A 21,330-nucleotide genomic window follows, 5' to 3' on the forward strand; every position below is an offset into this window, starting at 1 on the left:
TCCCCGGCCACCAGGCGAGGGTCCCACATGGCGCACAGACCTCTCCTGCAGCCTGGCTGCTCCCCTCAGCAGCGTATTTTGTCAAGTCTGCCTCCTCTGTTCCCTGCTCTGCCTCTGGTGAATCCTCTCACCCTCCCGCGCTTCTGACTGTACCCAGTGCTTATATAAATAAATAAATAAATAAATAAATAAATAAATAAACAAACAAACAAACAAATAAATAAATCTTTTTGAAAAGATTGTGACTTAGTAATAATCATTTTTTAAAAGATTTATTTATGCAAACAACAGCTGGGGTACAGGCCAGAGATGCGGGGGGTGAGAGGATTCACTAGAGACAGAGTGGGGAACAGAACAGGCAGACTGACTGAAATACACTGCTGAGGGGAGGGAGCAGTGGGAGAGACAGGAGAGGTCTGCTGCACCATGTGGGTTCCTCCCTGGCGGCCGAGGATCGAGGATCGAACTCGTGCTGCAGAGGCTGCGGATTACTTCATAGTGCAGTGTTTAACCCCTTGCGCCACCAGGGAGGCCCCAGTAATAATCATTTTTGACTAAAACTAGGGTCCAAGTAAATATTAACATTTAAGGGAATATTAAATAACAGTTTAGTATCACAAATTTATATTTATTCCCTAATCTACTACTCCTCACCTAAGAATATTTGTTTTAATATTTCATGAGTGTTTCTCTTCTCCTAAGAAGATAATACATTGAAAAATCTGTACAAATACCATGCATTATAGTGTTCATGACTTTCATGACTAAAAGCACAGGCTCAGGAACCAGAACGCACAGATTGAAAATTAGACTCTAGCACTTACTTGCTGTGTAATTGTGAGCAAGTTACTTAACCACTCTATGCCTCAGTTTTCTTTTTTTTTTTTTTTTTAAAGATTTATTTATTTATTTATACAAGCAATGGATACATTCAGAAGCGCGGGAGGGCGAGAGCCAGAGCAGGGAACAGAACAGGCAGATGGACCGAAATCCACTGCTGAAGGGAGCAGCGGGCAGCAGGAGAGGTCTGCGCGCCATATGGGACCCTCACCCAGTGGCCGGGGATCGAACCGGCGCTGCAGAGGCTGTGGGCAGCTTCGCAGCCCAGCGCTCAACCGCTGCGCCACCAGGGAGGCCCAATGCCTCAGTTTTCTTACCATACATATGAGATTTAATAACAACAAAAATTGCATCAACCTCAAACTGTTATGAGGATTAAATTAGTTAATATATACAAATCATTTTCAACAGTGCCTGGCACGCAAAAAGAATTAGATTTTAGTTTTTTATTATCATTGTTCTTCTCTGTTCCCCAACCTATAATGAAAGTGTTTAACTCTGAGTTTACTAGATGATATTAAACCACTTAAAGCTTATATTCACTGATAAATACAACTCACAAAAGCAATCTGAGAAATTAAAAAGTGTTACTTAGTTCATTTAAGATGCCACAACTACAGTAAACATGTAACAAGGAAAACAAATTAGTATTATCAGAAGAGTCAAATCTAACACTTTGCAAAGATTTGGATTCTACTCAACAGCCCTTTTGAGCCTCCTTATTTCATATTCATTACTGGAGTATTTCTGGCACAATAATTCTTCTTGGAGGATATTTAAAGGTACATATTGGTACTATTGATTAAATTTAAAGCATTGATCACACACTAATTTTTCTCTCTCCTAAGATTTCACCAAAAGGACTACTAAATAATTACTACATATAAAGTTAAATATTACACATTATGTGTATTTTTTTTCCCTAGAACAAGGGGATATAAACGAAGAAAAATTAGTGGACAAGATCTTCCAATAAATCTTTGGATATCAGAAAGCAAATGAAGCCAAGGAAACTAACTGATCAGAAGTAGCTAGAACCCAAACACCTACAGACAGCAGAGCAATTTATTCTAAAACAAAGATAACCCTAAAGAGGCTGAGACTTGGAAAGCAACATGTTCTATAGTCTACAAAAGTGTGGAATGCAGTCAAAACACAATGTGAGACTATTTGATACCCACTAAGTATAATAACACATTAGTGCAGTTACTTTGGAAAACAGTGAGTAGTTCCTCAAATGGTTAAACAGAGTTATCATATGATCCAGCGAGTCCACTCCTAGGTATACACCCAATAACACTAAAAAATGTATGTTCATACAGAAACTTTTACACAAATGCCCAACCAACATTATTTTATAACAGCCCTAAAGTGGAAATAATCCAAATGTCTGCTAACCAGTAAAGAGATAAGCAAAATGTGTTATTATCCATAGTACAGATTAACAATAAAAAGAATACATGCATACATGCATGCCATAATATGAATAAACCCTGAAAACAACATGCCAAGTGAAAAAAAGCCATCACAAATGACACATACTGCATTTATATGAAATAGAGTAGCAAACCTATATAGATTTACAAAAAATGTAAATTACTGGTTACTTAGGGTTGGGTGCAAAGAGGGTGTATGAATTGGGATGACAGTTAAGAGCAGTAAGGAGTTTCTTTTTGGGTAATGACAATGTTTTAAAATTGTGCTGATGGATGCATAACTCTGAATACAGCAAAAATCACTGAATTGTTCACTTTCAGTGTGTAGACTATATGGTACATGAATTATATCTCAATAAAATTCCTTGATAAATGAGGAACATAGCTAAAAGCTGGGGAATTAAAGTAGAGTTTCCAATCCATTTCTCCAATCCATTTCCAATCCATTTCTCACCATTTCTCAAACACCAGCATTTCCTCATGAATACAACTCTCAAAGAAATTAGATGATCATCCAATGCATAAACAAAATGTCACAAGAAAAAGAAACTTCTACATATTGAAATTTTGGGGTGCCCTTTCTCAAAACCCAGTTGCCCCACCAAATAACAGTCTCTGTCACGTAGTTTTCATTTGACCATTTCAGTTTGTCATTCTTTAATATAAGCAGATGACCAAGGGTCACCAGATTATTTGGTGCATTATTTTATATGGGGGGTGGGGGGGAGGAGACCCTACAACAAAACCGGAAAAAAGATGAAAAATATTTTGCAAAGAATATACACTTAAAAAGAGAAAAATAACATTTATGCAGAAGAATAAAAGATAATACATTAACGAGTAATCACTGAGCCTATGAAAAAGGAACTCAAAATTTAAAAAGATAGTAAAAAACAGAAACAATACGATACACTGGAACTGAAGTCTCACAAAGAGATAAACTAGGAAGGAAAAGTTTTAAATTAATCAAAAAGGTCTAATATCTGAATAGAACATCTAGAAAAAAAGAGAATATAGTAGAAAAGATATATTATCAAGAAAATACTACTGTATCCCCAAAATATAGTGGCAAATTTCATATTGAAAAGGGCCCAAAAGGCCCACCAACCACAAGCACACATTTATAAAAAACCAGTACCAAATTATAACCCTGTAAAATTTCAAAACACTGAAGCTAAAGTGAGTATCCCAAAGGTTTTCAAAGAAGAACAAGTTACATGCAAAGGATCAAAAATAAGAAACACATCAGACATGGAAATGACAATATTAGAAGCAAGAACAAAATGGATTACTGCTTTTAAAAGTCTGAGGGAAAATACTTTTACTCTGAAAGTAAGGACAGTATGGCATAGTGATTAACTGATTCCAAAACCTGAGTGCCCAGTTTAAATAATGCCAGTTTATAGCTGTATGACCCTGAACAAATCACATTAACACTTTGTGTATCAATTTCTTTTATAACATAGTTGTGAGGATGAAGTTATTCATAGGTTTGTAAAAAGCCCAATACATAGCACCCACTACAAGCATTCTAGAGCACAAGACCAGGGATAATAAGGGGTGGTGCAGCACTTGGCTTTTCATTATAATCCCCTAGATAGTAGTCTTTTAATCATATTCACACATTATCAAAGGGAGGGAAGGTGAAAGAAACTGAAATGAGGCCCAACAATAGCCCATACATACAAAATAGTATCTATATACCTTTAGTTCATGAGACACAGAAAAATAGAAAATAAGTGTTCACAAAAAAGAGAGCTACCTCACTAGGCAGAGTCAGACAGAGTAAACCAGGACAGGTTGGATGAGATTAAATTTAAAAGGCACAGTTTGCTGGTAAGTCATCAATACCTTGTTTATATAAGGAAAGTCAAATGGGGTAATATGGCAGATCAGATAACCTGAATAGTCCCTGCTACAAACTATGTAAATATATTTGATAGGCTGATAGCATCTTCAAAAATTCATAATCCAGTGCTAAAAAAGGGTAAAAAAAAAAAAAACCCAGGGAGAGTAGGAAGGAAGTCTAAAACCCAGAGCAGAAATCATGAAAGAAGTTAACTTTGTAGAGGTATGTAATACACTAATAAAGTGACTTGGATTTTTATGCCAACTGGAGACAAAATTATAAGGCCTTGGGCTTGCTGAAGGTGGGAAAGTAGAAATCTGTAGAGGGGGTCTACTCCTCTACACGGCAGAGGGGACTGTGTAGATGTGACTGAGTTAAGGTCTTGAGATAGGAACTGGGGTACATTTGCTTTGTTTTGAAATGGAGAACCTTCTAAAATTAACAGTGATACCTCTGACCTATGATAAAGGACTCTAGATTGTCCAGAATGCCACAAACATAATTCAAAAGTTTGGGTTGGTACTGCCTCCTGGACCCAATGAGAGACACTTAGGGATATAGTGATGGACAAAACAGATGAGGTTCCAGTCATTAAAATTACTTCTAATAAAAGGAATAGTGGGGCCTCCTTGGTGGTTCACGGGCTTAAGCACAGCACTGTGAAGCTATCCACAGCCTTTCTAGCATGAGTTCGATCCCCTGAGTTCAATCCCCTGCCTGGCTGGCTGGCCAGGGAGCTACCCACATGGCACAGCAGACCTCTCCTGCTTCGCCTGCTGCTCCCCTCAGCAATGTATTTCAGTCAGTATGCCTGTTCTGTTCCCCACTCTGTCTCTGGTGAATCCTCTCACTCCCCGCACCTCTGGCCTGTACCCCAGTTCTTCTATGCATAAACAAATCTTAAAAAACATAAATAAAAAGAACAGGTATTAGATAAATATACATATAATGATAAATTTGTTATAGTCTACAAATAAAAGCAAAAAGAAATGGAAAAGCAATTAGATTTTTTTTTAAGAAGTGGGGTACAGGCCAGAGTCGCTGCAGGGGGGAGTTGGGGGTGGTGAGAAGACCCACCAGAGAGAGAAGGGAGCAGAACAGGCAAATGTACTGAAACACACTGCTGAGGGGAGCAGTGGGCGAGACAGGAGAGGTCCACCACACCATGTGGGACACTCCCCAGGCCGGCCAGGGATCAAACTCATACAGCAAAGATTGTGGACAGCTTCATAGCCCTGTGCTCAACCCCCTGTACCACCAGGGAGGCGGCAGCCATTAGATTTAGAACAAGAATATCACTGTTGCTCTTTGCAAAAAGCAACATAGATGGAAGGAGGTGAAACTAAATAACAATGGATTGAGACATACACATTTGTTTGTGGGGGGGAAAAGACTCCATGAGATAGTAGATTCAAGAACTTGGGGTGTGAACCATCAAGAGAGAAAAGGATTATCTCAAAGGATATGGTAAGAGAAAAACATACTTACAAATTGATTGGAAGAGAGAGCACAAGAGAAATACAGGAGAAAGGATGGATGATTGATCTGATGACTAATAATGCCAACATTTTATCATTAGATACTAAACTAAATGTTTTACATGCTATGCATTATTTCCTCTGTAAAGTCAGCACTCTTGTCCAGATTTTGCATGTGAGAAAACAAAATCAAAGACGTTAGATGATCTGAACAAATTATATGGTGGCAGAAGCAGAATTCAAACCCAGGTCTTTATGACTCTAAAGTAGACCATACCACACTATCTTATTCATTCAACAACTACTAATCAAACCACTTCTTACATGCCAGTTACTGTACACTGAGAATACAGAAATGAATAAAACATGGTCTTGATCTTTAAAGAGTGAGATAGGGTAGATATACCTCAAGTCACTGATAAAATTAGAAACAAGTTTCATGGAATGGCACAAAAAGTCAGTACTCTACCCTAGGCTAATTAGAGAAGACTTCAGCTGTTGCTTGTGTTAAGCAGAACAGAGACAGGACAGAGTGAATTCCAAGTAAGACAAATAGCTTATGGAAGAGGATGGAGGCACAAATTTGTAAGCTAAGTTTGGAACATTTGGAACAGTTGAGCACAGCAGGAATGCAATGAGAGTTAAAAGAGACCAAATCAAAGAATCTTTTAAACCAAGCTGAGAAATCTGAAATTTAAACTGCAGGAGGTAAAAGAACATTTTCAGGCTTTGAAACAAAAGAATGGGTTACTCTGCAGTCTCAGAAACTGATTAGGAGGTGAATGACTTACAGATAACCAAAAGAATGTAAAATGTGGACGAAGACTCCCAAACTAGCCATTTGCAGTCAGGATACAAGAAGGGTCTCAAAATCCCTTTTTGAAAGAGGTCATCCTGGGGCCTCCCTGGTGGCGCAGGGGTTAAAGTCTCAGTGTTGTCAAGCTACAGCAGCCACTGCTACACTCACATGGCACAGCAGACCTCTCCTGTCTTGCCCATTGCTCCTTTCAGCAGTGTCTCAGTGGATCCACCTGTTCTGCTCCCCACAGTGTCTCCGGTAAATCCCCCCACCCACCTCTAGCCTACACCCCAGTTCTTGTATACTTAAATAAAAATAAATCTTTTTTAAAAAGAGGTAGTCCTTACACTAAATGAGAACAGTCCTGTCCTACACTACTAGTTAGGGCAAAACTAAAAAACAGTTTAGCCCAAAATTTGTGATCAGCGGGGAGGGAATTGGAGGTTTGCGTCCTCAAATCACCACAAATAGGTGATTTGAGGCAAAATGTGGGCTTGGGTGTTTCATTTCTCCAAAAAGCTTAATGAACAGAGGCAGGATAGCCAGCTGTTTACCTAGAAAGCAAAGAACAGAGTGCCCAATTTCCAAAAGACACTGTCTTTACTTTGCTTCAGGCTTAATTACTTCAGTCTGCATCTGAGGATGGTTTGAGAAGACATAAATTTCTTTTTCTGCTAAACATGTTGCTATGATTCAGGCACCATAGAGTTCCAGTACCAAGCAAATATGAGAGGCAGAGAAAAAGCAAGGGATACCATCAACTCCATGAACACAATACAAGAGTCATTCACCCTCATCAACGAAAGCAAATAAAAGGATAACTAATTGTAATTTTGAACTTCAGATTTATTTTCCCAAACTTAATGTAAAGGTATATTCATCATTCCCAACATTTTATCCTACATCCTAGTCACCCTGAACAAAACATTCATGTGTTTGTTTAATGTCATTACCTGGAATGTATTTGCATTCCATGTAACATGATAAATGCACAGGCTTCCTTCAAATGCCACTCAAATTACATGCCCACCAGACTGTGTTATATTGTTTGTATTAAATTCATGATGGAGTAAATGAGTTCTGTATCAGTCAAACCTGAGGAGGGTCCTAGAAACCTTTGCTTATACTGCTGGCTTTATGGAGGGTGTCTGATGTGGAGGGCAGTCCTGGGAGATTGAGCCCATAATAGTGGAATGCGATGCTATCTCTGGGGAGTCTCAGAATTTGAGTTGAATTCTTGGACACCCTGCTGGTGTCTAAAAATTGCTTGTTGGTGTTGGGAAGCCTCCACCCACGCCCCTATCACAGCTGGGCTGTGGGATACCTATACAGTATGTGTTTGAAGTGCTTTAAAAAAAAAAAAAAGCACTTTAGGTAACTTCAGTGGATGCTATGATATGACTGTCATAGTTCACTCAACCTTCACCTTCACCTCATCCTCCCTAACTCCACCCTAAGAGAATTTTCTTGCTCTGCTGAAGCTAAAAACTAAGAACATTTGTCCAATTGTTCTTACAGGCTTCTGGGTACAACTTCAGATCTATCAATAAAACACTTCCATGGGATATAGAAAATAAAACTGAATAGAGACCTCTTACTACCTCTTTCTATTATTTTCCATATGTCTATTAATGATAGATGTCCTACACCTGGTATACGATACCTTGTAGAACTCCTACTTCTGTTATAGTTTCCTGAAAACATGTTGCAGTAAGCTTAGTCTATCACCTGTAAAATAGGTAGCAGCTGATCTTTGTTCATTTCTTTTAGCCTTATAGCATAGACTTGTAAGCAATTTTAGCTGCCTAGCAAGATACCAACTGACTATAAAACAGCAAGCCCCAGGGCTGTTTCCTTTTTCCAAGTGTAGACTAACTCCACTTCCTCCTTAGTTTCTTCCTGCTAGCATTTGTTCTTCGGGTACTCCCAATTACTTGGCTGGTTTATGCTGGAACAGAAGTTAAACGCATAGCTCTGCCCTGTTTCCATCGGCCTAAAATAGAATCTTTTTTCTGGTCCTGCAAGGTTGATGGTTCAAGTCCCTTTCATTCTTATTTATTCACAGATGGAATGGTGAATTGGTGTGTATGCATATTAGAAAAAGGTGATTGGGATATGAAACTTAAATTCTTGAACTGTGAATTTCACAGATTAGTAAATTCTTTTAAGAAGAGAATAGGGAAGGGGACGCAAAGAGACAAGACAGTCAGACTGAAAGAAAGATATAAAAGGAAGAGAGGAAGGGAGGAAGAAGTGTCCTTACCAATTTTTATGGCCAATAAAGACATTTTAAAAACCAACAAAAATACTACATCAGCTGTCATTTAAAAAAATAAAAAACAGAAGATGAAAAAGCAAAAAATAAAAAGGAAAATCTTAGACTCAATATAAGCCATACACGGACAATATTCACCAACTTATACATGAATTCGAGATTCACCCTCCTTTTCTTTCTTCATAAACCAAAAATACTTGTAAAAACAAAACACACACACACACTAGTTCTGGAACTACATCTAGGCACAAATAATCCTCAAATGAGATCATTCTGGGGTAACTGTGGTGCTAGATATAGATGGAGAGCCCAATTTGATCTACCTGACAAACAGAACCTTAATAAGAAAACAAGGTCTGATGTTAAAATTCCCAGAGGTTCTTCTATACTCAGAAAACATACAAATTCTGTCTTATGAAGGGAGGGGTGGGACAGTCTCCTGAATAGTAAAAGATATTTACAAAACATATATCAGACAAGGGGTTAATATCCAAAACATATAAACAATTCATACAACCCAAAAAAAATATGCAACCTGATGAAAAAAAACAGGCATAGATTCTAAACAGACATTTCACCAAAGACTACAGATGGCCAACAGACACATGCAAAGATGTTCCACATCATTTATCATTAAGGAAACACAAAACAAAACTACGAGATTTCACCTCACACCCATTAAAATAGTTACTACCAAAAGGTAAAAAGTAATAAATATTGACACAAATGTGAACAAAAACAAAAACCTTGTATACTGCTAGAGGGTCGGTAAATTGGTACAGCCACTACGGAAAACTGATCATGTGAATTTAAAGGCTTTTACAAGCTGTTACCTGTGAGATATGATTGATGGATGACTCCATTCTCCGGAGCTGAGAGGCCTGGATGTCCAGCAACTGGAGTACATTGTTGGCCAATGCATTTATTTGATATGCAACACTAGCTAGGGATTGGGTTGTGTAGGCTTTGGTCTCTTCTAAAGCTTTTCTCTTATCTGTAGCCTGAAATAAGAAAAAAGAACCAATATTTACTAGAGTAACATTCATTAAACATATATATTCTGTATAAAAGTTATAATTGTATTTTTTAACAGAAAAACGCAACTGGGGCCTCCTTGGTGGGGCAAGGTGATTAAGCAGCACTGTGAAGCTACCTGCAGCACAAGTTTTTTGACTTCAGAAAGATCACTTCAGCCAGTTTTGTAAAGTAGGCTGAGAAAATGCAGAGAAGACACAAGAATGGAGAGAGGGGGCCTCCCTGGTGGCGCAGCAGCCCACAGCCTCTGCAGCGCCAGTTCGATCCCCAGCCATAGGGCGAGGGTCCCACATGGCGCACAGACTTCTCCTGCTGACTGCTGCTCCCCTCAGCAGTGTGCTTCAGTCCTTCTGCCTGTTCTGCTCCCTGCTCTGGCTCTGGTGAATTCTCTCACCCTCCAGCGCTTCTGACTGTACCCGTGCTTGTATAAATAAATAAATAAATAAATCTTTAAAAAAAAGAATGGAGAGAGGAACTCTTCTGTAATATGTACTCTGTACCACACACAAGAAAGGTATCTTTTATGTTAAATGTACCACTTACACTAATTAACAATGAGGAAAAAGAAATTTGGTGAGGTTAAGTAATTTGTCCAAAAGAGCAATGCTAAGAAGAAATAGTCACTATGTCTCTAAGGTCCATCTTCCAATATTGCACAATGCCTCCCAGTCTATAATTCTGTAAGTGAACATCGTTCTACTGTGTCAAAGTGAAATTACTAAAGTATTTCCTCTAAGACAAGCCACTCCAAGTCATCATTAAGTAATTTGTGTGCCATGTCAATTTTAATTAACAAAAAGATAAGAGTGAGAAAGTAGACTTTCTCAGGATTGCTGAGAATGTTGAATGTATGATATAACACGCTATACAGGAGTTCTACAAATAAACAAAAATTAAACATTTAACACTTTTGAGTCATTCCTCAATAAAGTAAAAAATTTACATCTTTAATTCATACCCAGATAAATGTGATTCTAGTAGGAAATTACTTAAGGAATATAATGCATCGTTTTATAAACTACTAGGTAAGGTGGTAGTTAATACTGTCACAATCAGCACCACCCTTAATTAATTGACTTGAGAAAAACAAAGGACTTCTGCTTAAAGAAGAAAAAAATCAAGGGTCTATAAATACCAACAAAAGTATCTTGTCCTACCACTAATTCTGCCTACTTCCCCCTTTATACATGCTTACAATAAAGTCTCACAGAATCAGTCCTGGCAGGTCTCCATTCTAGCAATTCATCAACCACATTTTCCCAACCAAAAATTAGGACCTCTGATGACACTATCTGACAAACTACCATTACCCTTATTTCTTAATCTATTATAAGACTTATAAGAATATACAAATAATTAAAGTATCTATCAAAACTAAGTGAATTTTCTAAATTAGTTATTCCAAAAGAACTGTGACCTGTAGAGTCAGTTTTATAAATATTCTCAAAAATCTGAGATGTGAAGAGAAGGATATTCTGTTTACACATCAGCTATAAACTAGAAAAAGAAAGAAACAATAGAAAGAAAAACATTTTACAAATAAATTACCACATATTGAACCCTAACTAATTTATTAGAAATCTAAATGCTAATTAAGGGATATGATAGCATTTAAAAAAAATCCATCTAACAAAATATGTACAAGATCTACACAAAGAAAACTACAAAACTGGGCCTCCCTGGTGGCACAAGGGGTTAAGACACTGCCTATGAGGCAATCTGCAGCCACTACAGCATGAGTTCGATTCTGGGCCAGGGAGGAACCCACATGGTGCAGCAGACCTCTCCTGACTCGCCCACTGCTCCCCTCAGTAGTGTATTTCAGTAGATCTGCCTGTTGTTTCCCACTCTGTCTCTGGTGAATCCTCTTACCCCCCGCACCTCTGGTCTATACCCCAGCTCTTGTATGCATAAATAAATAAATCTTTAAAAAAAAAAAAAAAACCCTACAAAACTGATGAAAGAAATAAAAGAACTAAATGAATTTCAAAAAGACATTTTTCTATGGTTATGGATAGAAAGACTTAGTACTGTCAAGATGTCTCTTCTTCCTAACTATATATTTATGCAAACCTAATGAAAATCCAAACTTTTTTTTTTTTTTTTTATAAATAACAGTGTACTCTAAAGATTTGTTTTTTGGTTTTTTTTTTTTAAGATTTATTTATTTATTCATACAAGAGCTGGGGTGCAGGCCAGAGATGTGGGGTTTGAGAGAATTCACCAGAGACAGAGTGGGGAGCAGAACAGGCAGACTGACTGAAATACACTGCTGAGGGGAGCAGCGGGCGAGTCAGGAGAGATCTGCTGCGCCATGTGGGTTGCTCCCTGACCAGCCAGGGAATCAAACTTGTGCTGAAGAGGCTGTGGATTGCTTCACAGTGAGGTGCTTAACCCCTTGCGCCACCAGGAAGGCTTAGATTTGTTTTCAAAAAAAAAAAAAAAAAAAAATGATGTGGGCCTCCCCGGTGGCGCAGAGGTTGAGCGCTGGGTTGCGAAGCTGCCCGAGGCCTCTGTGGCGCCGGTTCGATCCCTGGCTGCTCCCCGGCCACCGGAGGAAGGTCCCACATGGCGCGCAGACCTCTCCTGCTGCCCGCTGCTCCCCTCAGCAATGTACTTCGGTCCTTCTGCCTGCTCTGCTCCCCACTCTGGCTCTGGTGAATTCTCTCACCCTCCTGTGCTTCTGACTGTATCCAGTGCATGTATAAACAAAACAAACAAACAAATAAATAAATAAATAAAACATGCCTCTATTAAAAAAAAAAAAAATGATGTCACCAAAATAGTCAAATGGAGAGTACCTTCCTCTCCAGTGGAATGGATATCCCTCATGGTATCCACCCACAACAACAATTTGTCATGCATCCATGGACAAAGTTGCCTTTGTGGGAGCTATGGGATCCAGAAAGGGGACTGTGAAACCCAGTCAGTCCAACACTGAGGCGAGCCATTTTAAAAAGACAGGCCACCTATGCAGCTAACTCTAGCAGGCTTTCAAAAATAGTTTCATATCAGAGGGACTTGGTTATAGCTCCACTTGGCTCTAGTTCTGCCACACAGGAACCAAAGAGGAATCTAGTCCACCCATGCACTGAATACCATACACACAGGGTTTGATCCTAGAGATGGACTCTAAAATGACGCACACAGCAACTCTACTGTCTTGGAGTCAGTGTTTGGGACCCTCTAATTTAGACAATCTACTATAGAAAAAAGAACTTTTGTGAAAGTCCATGAGTCTAGGAAGAAGTCCCAGCCCACCTTTAGGATGAAGAAAAAAATCTGAAATGAGAATCATGGGAAAGGGTAAAAAGAACAGTTTGACTTTACCCATGTTACCCTTACCTCCAAATCAGCATAGCTTAGTGCCAAGAGAGCCCTTGTAAACAATGATTTTTCCCATGAAACAAAATGAGTGTGTGTGAGAAAGCACCAGGTTTCTCCAGCTATGAGGCACACTGCCAAATAGGGCCATCTCTCTCTTGTTCCATCCAGAATACTGAGTCCTGAGCTCCAAGAGTAGGGATAATAAGTCCCTGGGAGAAGAGCTGTCAGAGCTTGAAACAAAACATATCAGAACAATGTGGATCCCAATAAGCACATCATGGACTCTATCAGAAAGTCAGAAGGAGAGCCACTTGTACCCCTTGCTTTTGCTTCCCCACAACTGGTCCAAAGGCACACCCAGCACCCCACATCCTGACCTCCCACACACACCCATCTCATAGCTGGCTCCCTGTGAATGCTCCTGACAATGAGGAGAGTGAGCCTGAGCAAAAAGCTAATGAGCATTCACAAAAAGCTGACCTGAATAAGAAGGCCTGTGAGAGACCATAAACTTCAGCACATAGCACCACCTTTGGGGAAGCAAAAAACAAAAAGAAAAAAAGAAAAGGCTTTCAGCACTTGACCTGGTACTATCCTGAATCAAAGAAAAAGCATACAAGCTTAAGTATTATGCCACAACAAGGAATGACAAGTATGGAGCAGGCATGCCCATAGAGATCTGAGAAAACCTCAAAATCTCCAGCAGAACTGACAGCTGCTTCTCTCCTGCATCAATCAATCAAGACTGATGGAGGTTTCTGCTACTTTAAATGCAAAGAAAGCAAAGCATTCAAGGAATATAAAATTTCAAAGAAATGCAATACCATCAAAGTCTCAAAATTATTTTCCAGTAACCAACTCCAAAGACATGGAATTTTGAAATTTATTCAATAAAGAATTCAAAAGAGCTGTTTTAAGGAAACTCAGTGAACTATAAGAAAACAGAAAGATAATTCAACAAAATCAATAAAAGTAATCCACAAATGAGAAGTTTAACAAAGAGATATAACAGAGAAATAAATAGAAATTCTGGAGCTAAGGAATACAATGAATGAAATAAAAAATGCAAAAGAGAGTACCAACAGCAGCAAGGATCAATCAGATAAAAGAATCCATGGAGTATAAGACAGGAACTTTGAAATAATTCAGCCAAAGAACAAAGAAAAAAGAATTAAAAAGAGTGGGAAAAGCCTAGGTGATTTCTGGGAAACAATAAAGAGAAACAATTTGCAAATTATTGATGTTCCATAGGGAAAAGAGAGGGAGGGAGGAAAGCTTATTTAAAGAATTGCTGAGAACTTTCCCAAGTCTGGGGAAAGATTTGGACATCCAAATTCATAAGCTGACAGGTGCCCAAACAAATTCATCTCAAAGCGATCTTTCCCAAGACATACAATAAAACTGTCAAAAATCAAAAAGAATCTTAATAGAAAGCAGGTGGAGGAAGAAAAACACGAGGAGAAAAAGCCACCGCAGCAGCTTGTCTCATGAAAGGGGATCCCCATAAAGCTATCGGCAGATTTCTCAGCAGAAACTTTACAGATCAGGGGAGTGAAATGATATATTACAAAGAAAAAACATACTAACCAAGAATACTTTAATCATCAAAGCTGTCCTTCGGAAATAAAGAGATAAAGACTTTCAGATAAGTAAAGGTTGGGGGGGTTATCACAACTAGACCTGCATTACAAGAAATAATGAAGTCTTCAAGCTGAAATGGAAAGATGCTAATTAGTAACATGAAAACACTAAGAAACACAGCACACTGGCAAAGATTAAGTATAATTTCGTATATCTTATAATTCAATATATCATATTCATTACATAGGTTATTATAATGCAGTACACAGCATTTTATATTCAGTATATAGTGCATTCCATATGCTATATATGCATCATGTATTACAAAGGAAATGAAACCAGAATCTTGAAGAGATGTCTGCACTCCCAGGTTCATTATTACAGCATTTTTCATAATATGGAAACAACCTAGGTCTACAGATGAATGAAAAAAGAAGATGTGAAGATATGAAAGGCATATTTTTCAGTCATGAGAAAGAGGAAATCCTGCTATTTCCAACAACATGGACTTTATGGGCGGTACACTAGTTAACCTAAGTCAGAGGCAGAAAGACAAATGCCACATGAAACCACATATGCAGAATCTAAAAATTTTGTACTCAGGTTACTGCCAGGGTTGGGGGTTGGGAGACATGAGATATTGATCAAAGGAAACAAACTTTGAGTTATAAGCTAAGTTCTGGGGCTCTAATGTATAACATGATGACTATAGTTAACAATACTGTATTACAACAATACTTTTACTTGAAAGTTGCTAAGAGTAAATCTTAAATGTTCTTACTACAAAATGTTAATTCTGTGAGGTGAAGAGTTGTAGGATTTTAGTTACTCCTACTGTGGATATTTTAAACAGTCACAAGGTACACCTTAAATTTATACAATGTATAGTTAATGTATAATGTATAGCCTAATAAACCTGGAAAAAATTAATAAGGCTTATATGGAGAATCAAAAGACCCAGAATATTAAACACAATTCATCAACTATAACAAGTATACCCTTCTATTACAGGATGTTGGTATTATGGAAGAGTGTATATGTGTGGGGCAGAGGGTATACGGGAAATCTACATACCTTTAAATTTTGCTGAGAACCTAAAACTGTTCTAAAAAATAAAATCTATTTAAAAAGAAGAAAGGAAAGGAGGGAGGGAGGGAGAGAGGGAGGAGGGGAGCAGGCAGGCAGGCAGGCAGGCAGGCAAGAAAAAAAGAAATTTATTCATCTTAATATGTTACTTCAAATACAGTTTTGGTTATCAGCAATATAACACAGCAACTAAAATTCGGGCTACAGAAAAGGGTTCAATAAACTATGACCCTCAGGCAAAATACTTGTCCTCTGTGTTTGCACATCAGATTAGTTAGTAGCATCAGATTTTTTTTTTTTTTTACTACAAGGCAGAGTTGAGTACTTATGACAGACCAAATGGCCTGCAAAACCCAAATAATAATAAATTGAAGTCATAAGTTTAGCTGTGATCTCCATGAATCCATAAAGATAAAGAAACAAGATCTTTATCATTGTATGATTTTTAGCATCCATGAGGTCAAAACAGCTTGGAAGAAGCAAACTTTTTTAAGATTTCTAGCTGGCTGTAAAAGGAATGTTTTATTGCAATTTTTCTCAGCAATATAAATATATCACTCCTCTCACTTCACAACACTCCTCTCTTCACCCAAAATACAAAACAGAAACCCTGAGAATGGATTTTCACATAGATAGTAATATAGTGCTCCTGCCTTTCTCCCTTTCTTTCTTCCTCCCATTCTTTTTGGGGGAGAGGGGGGAACCAGAGGGGGAAGGGAAAGAAGAATAAAGATGAGTGGAAGAAATGTGTAACTGAATTGGAATTCAACAGCTCTGTTGTCCACAAAATATTAATAAACAGTAATAACAAATCCACTCATGCAAACAGTCCCCATATCACACTTCTTTCATACAAAAGTGATTTATTCTGGGCCTCCCTGGTGGCGCAGGGGTTAAAGACACAGAGCTATCAAGCTATTGGTAGACACCGCAGCACAAGTTCGATCCCCAGCAGGTCAGGGAGCAACCCACATGGCGCAGCAGACCTCTCCTGTCTCACCCACTGCTCCCCTTAGCAGTGTACTTCAGTAGATCTGCCTGTTCTACTCCCCACTCTCTGGTGAATCCTCTCACCCCCTGCATCTCTGGTCTACACCCGAGTACTTGTGTGCACAAATAAGTTAAATCCTTTTTAAAAAGTGATTTATTCAGATATACAATTCATTTCTTATGCACATACTCCCTCATTCAGTTTTTGTTGATTATGCTAAATGTGTCTAGACAAAGGAATAAAATATATATCAGAGTATAGCAAAAGTACAATTTTATCTTACCAATGTTAAAGTTTAAAACATGGTTCCTGTTTTTAAATGTGGAAAACAGTAAATTTCAGGTCTTCTAAGTTTAATAGCAGCAGTTCAGGTTTATTTATTTATTTTTTAATAGAGGCATGTTTTTTATTTATTTATTTGTTTCTTTGTTTGTTTGTTTTGTTTATACAAGCACTGGGTACAGTCAGAAGCGCGGGAGGGTGAGAGAATTCACCAGAGCCAGAGCGGGGAGCAGAGCAGGCAGAAGGACTGAAGTACACTGCTGAGGGGAGCAGCGGGCAGCAGGGGAGGTCTGCGCGCCATGTGGGACCCTCCTCCGGTGGCAGGGGAGCAGCCGGGGATCGAACTGGCGCCGCAGAGGCCGTGGGCAGCTTCGCAAACCAGAGCTCAACCGCTGTGCCACCGGGGAGGCCCAGTTCAGGTTTATTTTTGACTGAAACCTTATCTCCTCCCCTACCCTCCCTTGCATCGGATACAAACTACTTGTATCTCTCAAACGTGCCTTGAATACATGATGTTCCTACTACCTGCATCCCCTGTCTCCCAACCCTCCTCACCGCCCCTTAACTCTTTAAACTCATGATTCAACTAAACTCACTCTTCATGAAAAGGTGCCTTCTCTGAAACTCCCAACACTGCACATTCCCTTAGAATACTCTCCAAAGGTTCCTTTTTATACACACTGATGAAAAGAACACGTTTTAGTGATGGCACAGTAAGCCAGTGTGATGGAGCCATTAGGAGCACATACCTGAGTCTGAACCACAGCACACTGACCTTTTGAAAAGTTACAACTTTCTAAGAGTTTATGATGATATCATTATAACAGAGACATTTGTACTAATTTTATAATCAGCAAAGAAAAATCCATTTTTTTATGAATGCTTAACATTTTTTGTTAATACCTGTCATTTTTTTTTAAGATTTATTTATTTATGCATTCAAGAGCTGGAGTACAAGAGCTGGACAGAGATTTGGGTGGTGAGAGGATCCACCAGACACAGAGTGGGGAACAGAACAGGCAGACTGACTGAAATACACTGCTGAGGGGAGCAGTGGGCGAGACAGGAGAGGTCTGCTGCGCCATGTGGTTTCTCCCTGGCTGGCTGGGGATCAAACTTGTGCTGCAGAGGCCAGGGATTGCTTCCTAGTGCGGTGCTTAACCCTGTGTGCCACCAGGGAGGCCAATATACTTGCCATTTTACAAAATATCTTTTTTTTGTTGACATCCTACAAATGATATCATCCAACAATGTCCCGATACTTTCTTCTTGTGAAGATCATTTATGTATCTTTTTGAGTCTATAATATTTGGTATTTCAGAAAGATTTTTCAGAGAAACCTGAGACCTTCTACCTGAGATATAAGGTATTTTTGATATAAGGTATCTTTTCTCCTGCAATATAAATGATTACAATTGATGTATCATTTGCTGAGATACCAAATTTCTTCAAAGCCTCTGAAATATTGTTATTTAGGGAAAGGCTGAAAATGATTTCAGTAGACAGAGTTCTTGTTTTCATTTTTCCCATTTTGCAAAGGTGAACTGCTTTATTTGCTGCGATAAGTATCTGAAATGAATCAGCAGTCACTGCAGGGATTATTAATGAGCCATCAATAGGCACCTCCTTTTCCATCAAATCTGCAGCATTTTTTACATTTTTAAATAACAGAAGGGTCACCCTCTACCTCTCTCCTCTCAGTCCCACCAGGCCCAGCCCATGAAAAGTTCCTTTTTTAAAAGGGACATTCCCAAATCTCATATAAGTCACACAAATCTTAATACAAGTATTCATTAAGAGATTCTAAGTATATAAAAATGACAATTTCTAATACAGAAGATGATGACAGAACATCAAAAGTGACATCAGGAGAAACTTGCTATATCCAGTAGTATAGAGCCAGAGACCTTGGAGTCCTTTCCTCTCTTTCTTCTCCCTACTCTGCCCACACAGCTAACTAACAGTCAAGCCTCATTCCTATTTTCCAACCCACTGCTCTGCCAATCAATTCAATTGTGGAGGAGTAAAAGCTGGAAAGTGTTGGAACCAACTGTGTACTAACGACTGAAAAGAGAAGGTCTATAGATTCACTTCGGTGACTGCAAATTACCTCTGTAGGCGTATTAGCTTTAAGCTGGAGGAGAACGGCTACAACGTTATCTTTGAGTTCTCCCTTTCCTTAACCACCCCTATCTCCTTCACCAAGGTTTCCTGACTATTACTTTCCTTGCATCCATTCCTTCCTTTTCAAATCTTCACTGAAGCTATCTCATGCAAGAATTACACATGGCTAAATAAAACAATCCTAACTGGTCACTCTGCATACAGTCTATCCTGCATTAAGGAAACATGGTTTTTCTTAGACAGCCCCACCCTTAGTGCAAAAATTGAAAGGATAAAAAATATGACAAAGAGCAGGGAATAAACAAAAGGGAATTTCAACTTTTGCATTTAATACAACTGTATTATCTGAATCTCTTTTAGGAATGCACCACTTTTAAAAAATGCTGCTTGATAATTTTTCTTCCATAAGCAAATATTTTTTTAAGATTTATTTATTTATGCATACAAGAACTGGGGTACAGGCCAGAGGTGCAGGGGGTGAGAGGATTCACCAGAGACAAAGTGGGGAGCTGAACAGGCAGATTGACTGAAATACACTGCAGAGGAGAGCAGCAGGTGAGACAATAGAGGTCTGCTGCGCCATGTGGGTCACTTTCCTGGCTGGGGATAGAACTCTGTGCTGCAGTAGCTGCGGACTGCTTCATGGTGCTGATGCTTAACCCCTTGCACCACCAAGAAGGCCCCCATAAGCAAAATTCTAATGATGCCAAAACTGGAATCAAAACCCTTTCAAAAATAACAATCATATGCTTCTGTACAGAACATTTCATCATTTAAATATAAGTGTTATAGATCAATTTTCTCTTAATTTTAAGGCTTTATAATCTTCCACCAGTCAATGGTTTTTACCTAACGATATGGCATATAAAACAGACATCATAACACCACATCACAATACCTAGCATAGTCTTTCAAAGAGTAGGCGATAAACAACTATTTGTTGAATACTTCTAACATATCCCTATAGCCTCAAGCATACCTCTTTATAGAAAAGAAAAATAAGCAATCACAGCTCATGTCAATAATATCAAACACTAGAGATTTTCGCTAATTTACCAACACTTTTTTTTTTTAAGATTTATCTATTTATTTATTTATTTATGCATGCATGCATGCATGCATGCATGCACTGGGTATAGTCAGAAGCGCGGGAGGGTGAGAGAATTCACCAGAGCGGGAAGCAGAGCAGGCAGAAGGACCGAAGTACACTGCTGAGCGGAGCAGCAGGTGGCAGGAGAGGTCTGCGCACCATGTGGGACCCTCCTCCAGTGGCTGGGGAGCAGCTGAGGATGGAACCGGCGCTGCAGAGGCTGCGGGCAGCTTCACAGCCCAGTGCTCAACCGCTGCGCCACCGGGGAGGCCCTAATTTACCAACACTTAACAACCATCACCTCTAGACTAGTCTCAATCTCTCCTGCAGTCCCTTCCAATCTGTACTCAGTCTCCTCCTAATCTGCTCTCCACTCTATTCACCAGTAACCCTTTCAAAAAGTAAAAACAATGCTTTCCCATACCTTAAAACTCATCTCATCAGCCTCAGGAAAAAAAATCAACATCCTTATTATAGCCTTTACAGCCTACATAACTCCTCACAGATTATTTACCCCTCTTTGCTCACAATCCTCTCAAGCACACCCTGCTTTCACTTACCTTTGGAACTGTACATATAATGTTCCTGTTCCCTCTGGTAGAGAGAGTTTTTCCTTCCCTCAAAATTTCCTGGTTAACAGATCACTCATCAGATCTCAACTCCAACATTACTTCTTCAACGTGATATGCTCGGTGAAGGAACTTAATATATACTCTCATGTCAACAAGCACTTCCTAGATAAAATCTATTACTAGTATATGACTTACTTTAAAGGAGGGGGGAAGGGAAAAAGACATAAATCCTTTAAGTACAAAGATTCACTAAGCTCACTGATAATAACACAGAAAAAAAAATATTTCTGATAGCTGAATAGGTGACAGACATGTATTCTGTCATATTGTGAAATACATGTTCATATAACCACACGTATTTCATTTTATTGACCATTTCTTTTAAAACACCTATGGCCCCAACTTGGAATCCAATAAAATTTTGCCACTTTTCTCTGAGATCTTTACGGTATTCTCCATCATTCTGAAAGAACTGGCGTATCACCATTGTGTCTTACCACTATTCAAAGGAAAACTGAATATTAATTATTGAATACTAATTTCAATGGAATAGGAAGCTGAATAA

General features: G+C 38.8%; 1 protein-coding gene and 1 pseudogene across 15 annotated transcripts in view; both read right to left on the minus strand.

Annotated features, from left to right (window-relative positions):
- Positions 1–21,330, minus strand: part of ABI1 (abl interactor 1) — a 71,211-nt gene that overhangs the window by 33,915 nt on the left and 15,966 nt on the right. For all 15 annotated transcript variants that reach the window (XM_037510740.2, XM_037510741.2, XM_054695183.1 and 12 more), the window contains exon 2: positions 9,511–9,678. In XM_037510740.2, the coding sequence (XP_037366637.1) occupies positions 9,511–9,678 (168 nt within the window). The remainder of the gene's footprint in view (positions 1–9,510; positions 9,679–21,330) is intronic.
- Positions 13,553–21,252, minus strand: LOC119245113 (EKC/KEOPS complex subunit TPRKB-like; annotated as a pseudogene).

The sequence above is a fragment of the Talpa occidentalis genome, unplaced genomic scaffold, assembly GCF_014898055.3.
Source record: "Talpa occidentalis isolate TD23 unplaced genomic scaffold, MPIMG_talOcc4v2.1 talOcc4.14, whole genome shotgun sequence".
In the NCBI taxonomy this organism is placed as follows: domain Eukaryota; kingdom Metazoa; phylum Chordata; class Mammalia; order Eulipotyphla; family Talpidae; genus Talpa; species Talpa occidentalis.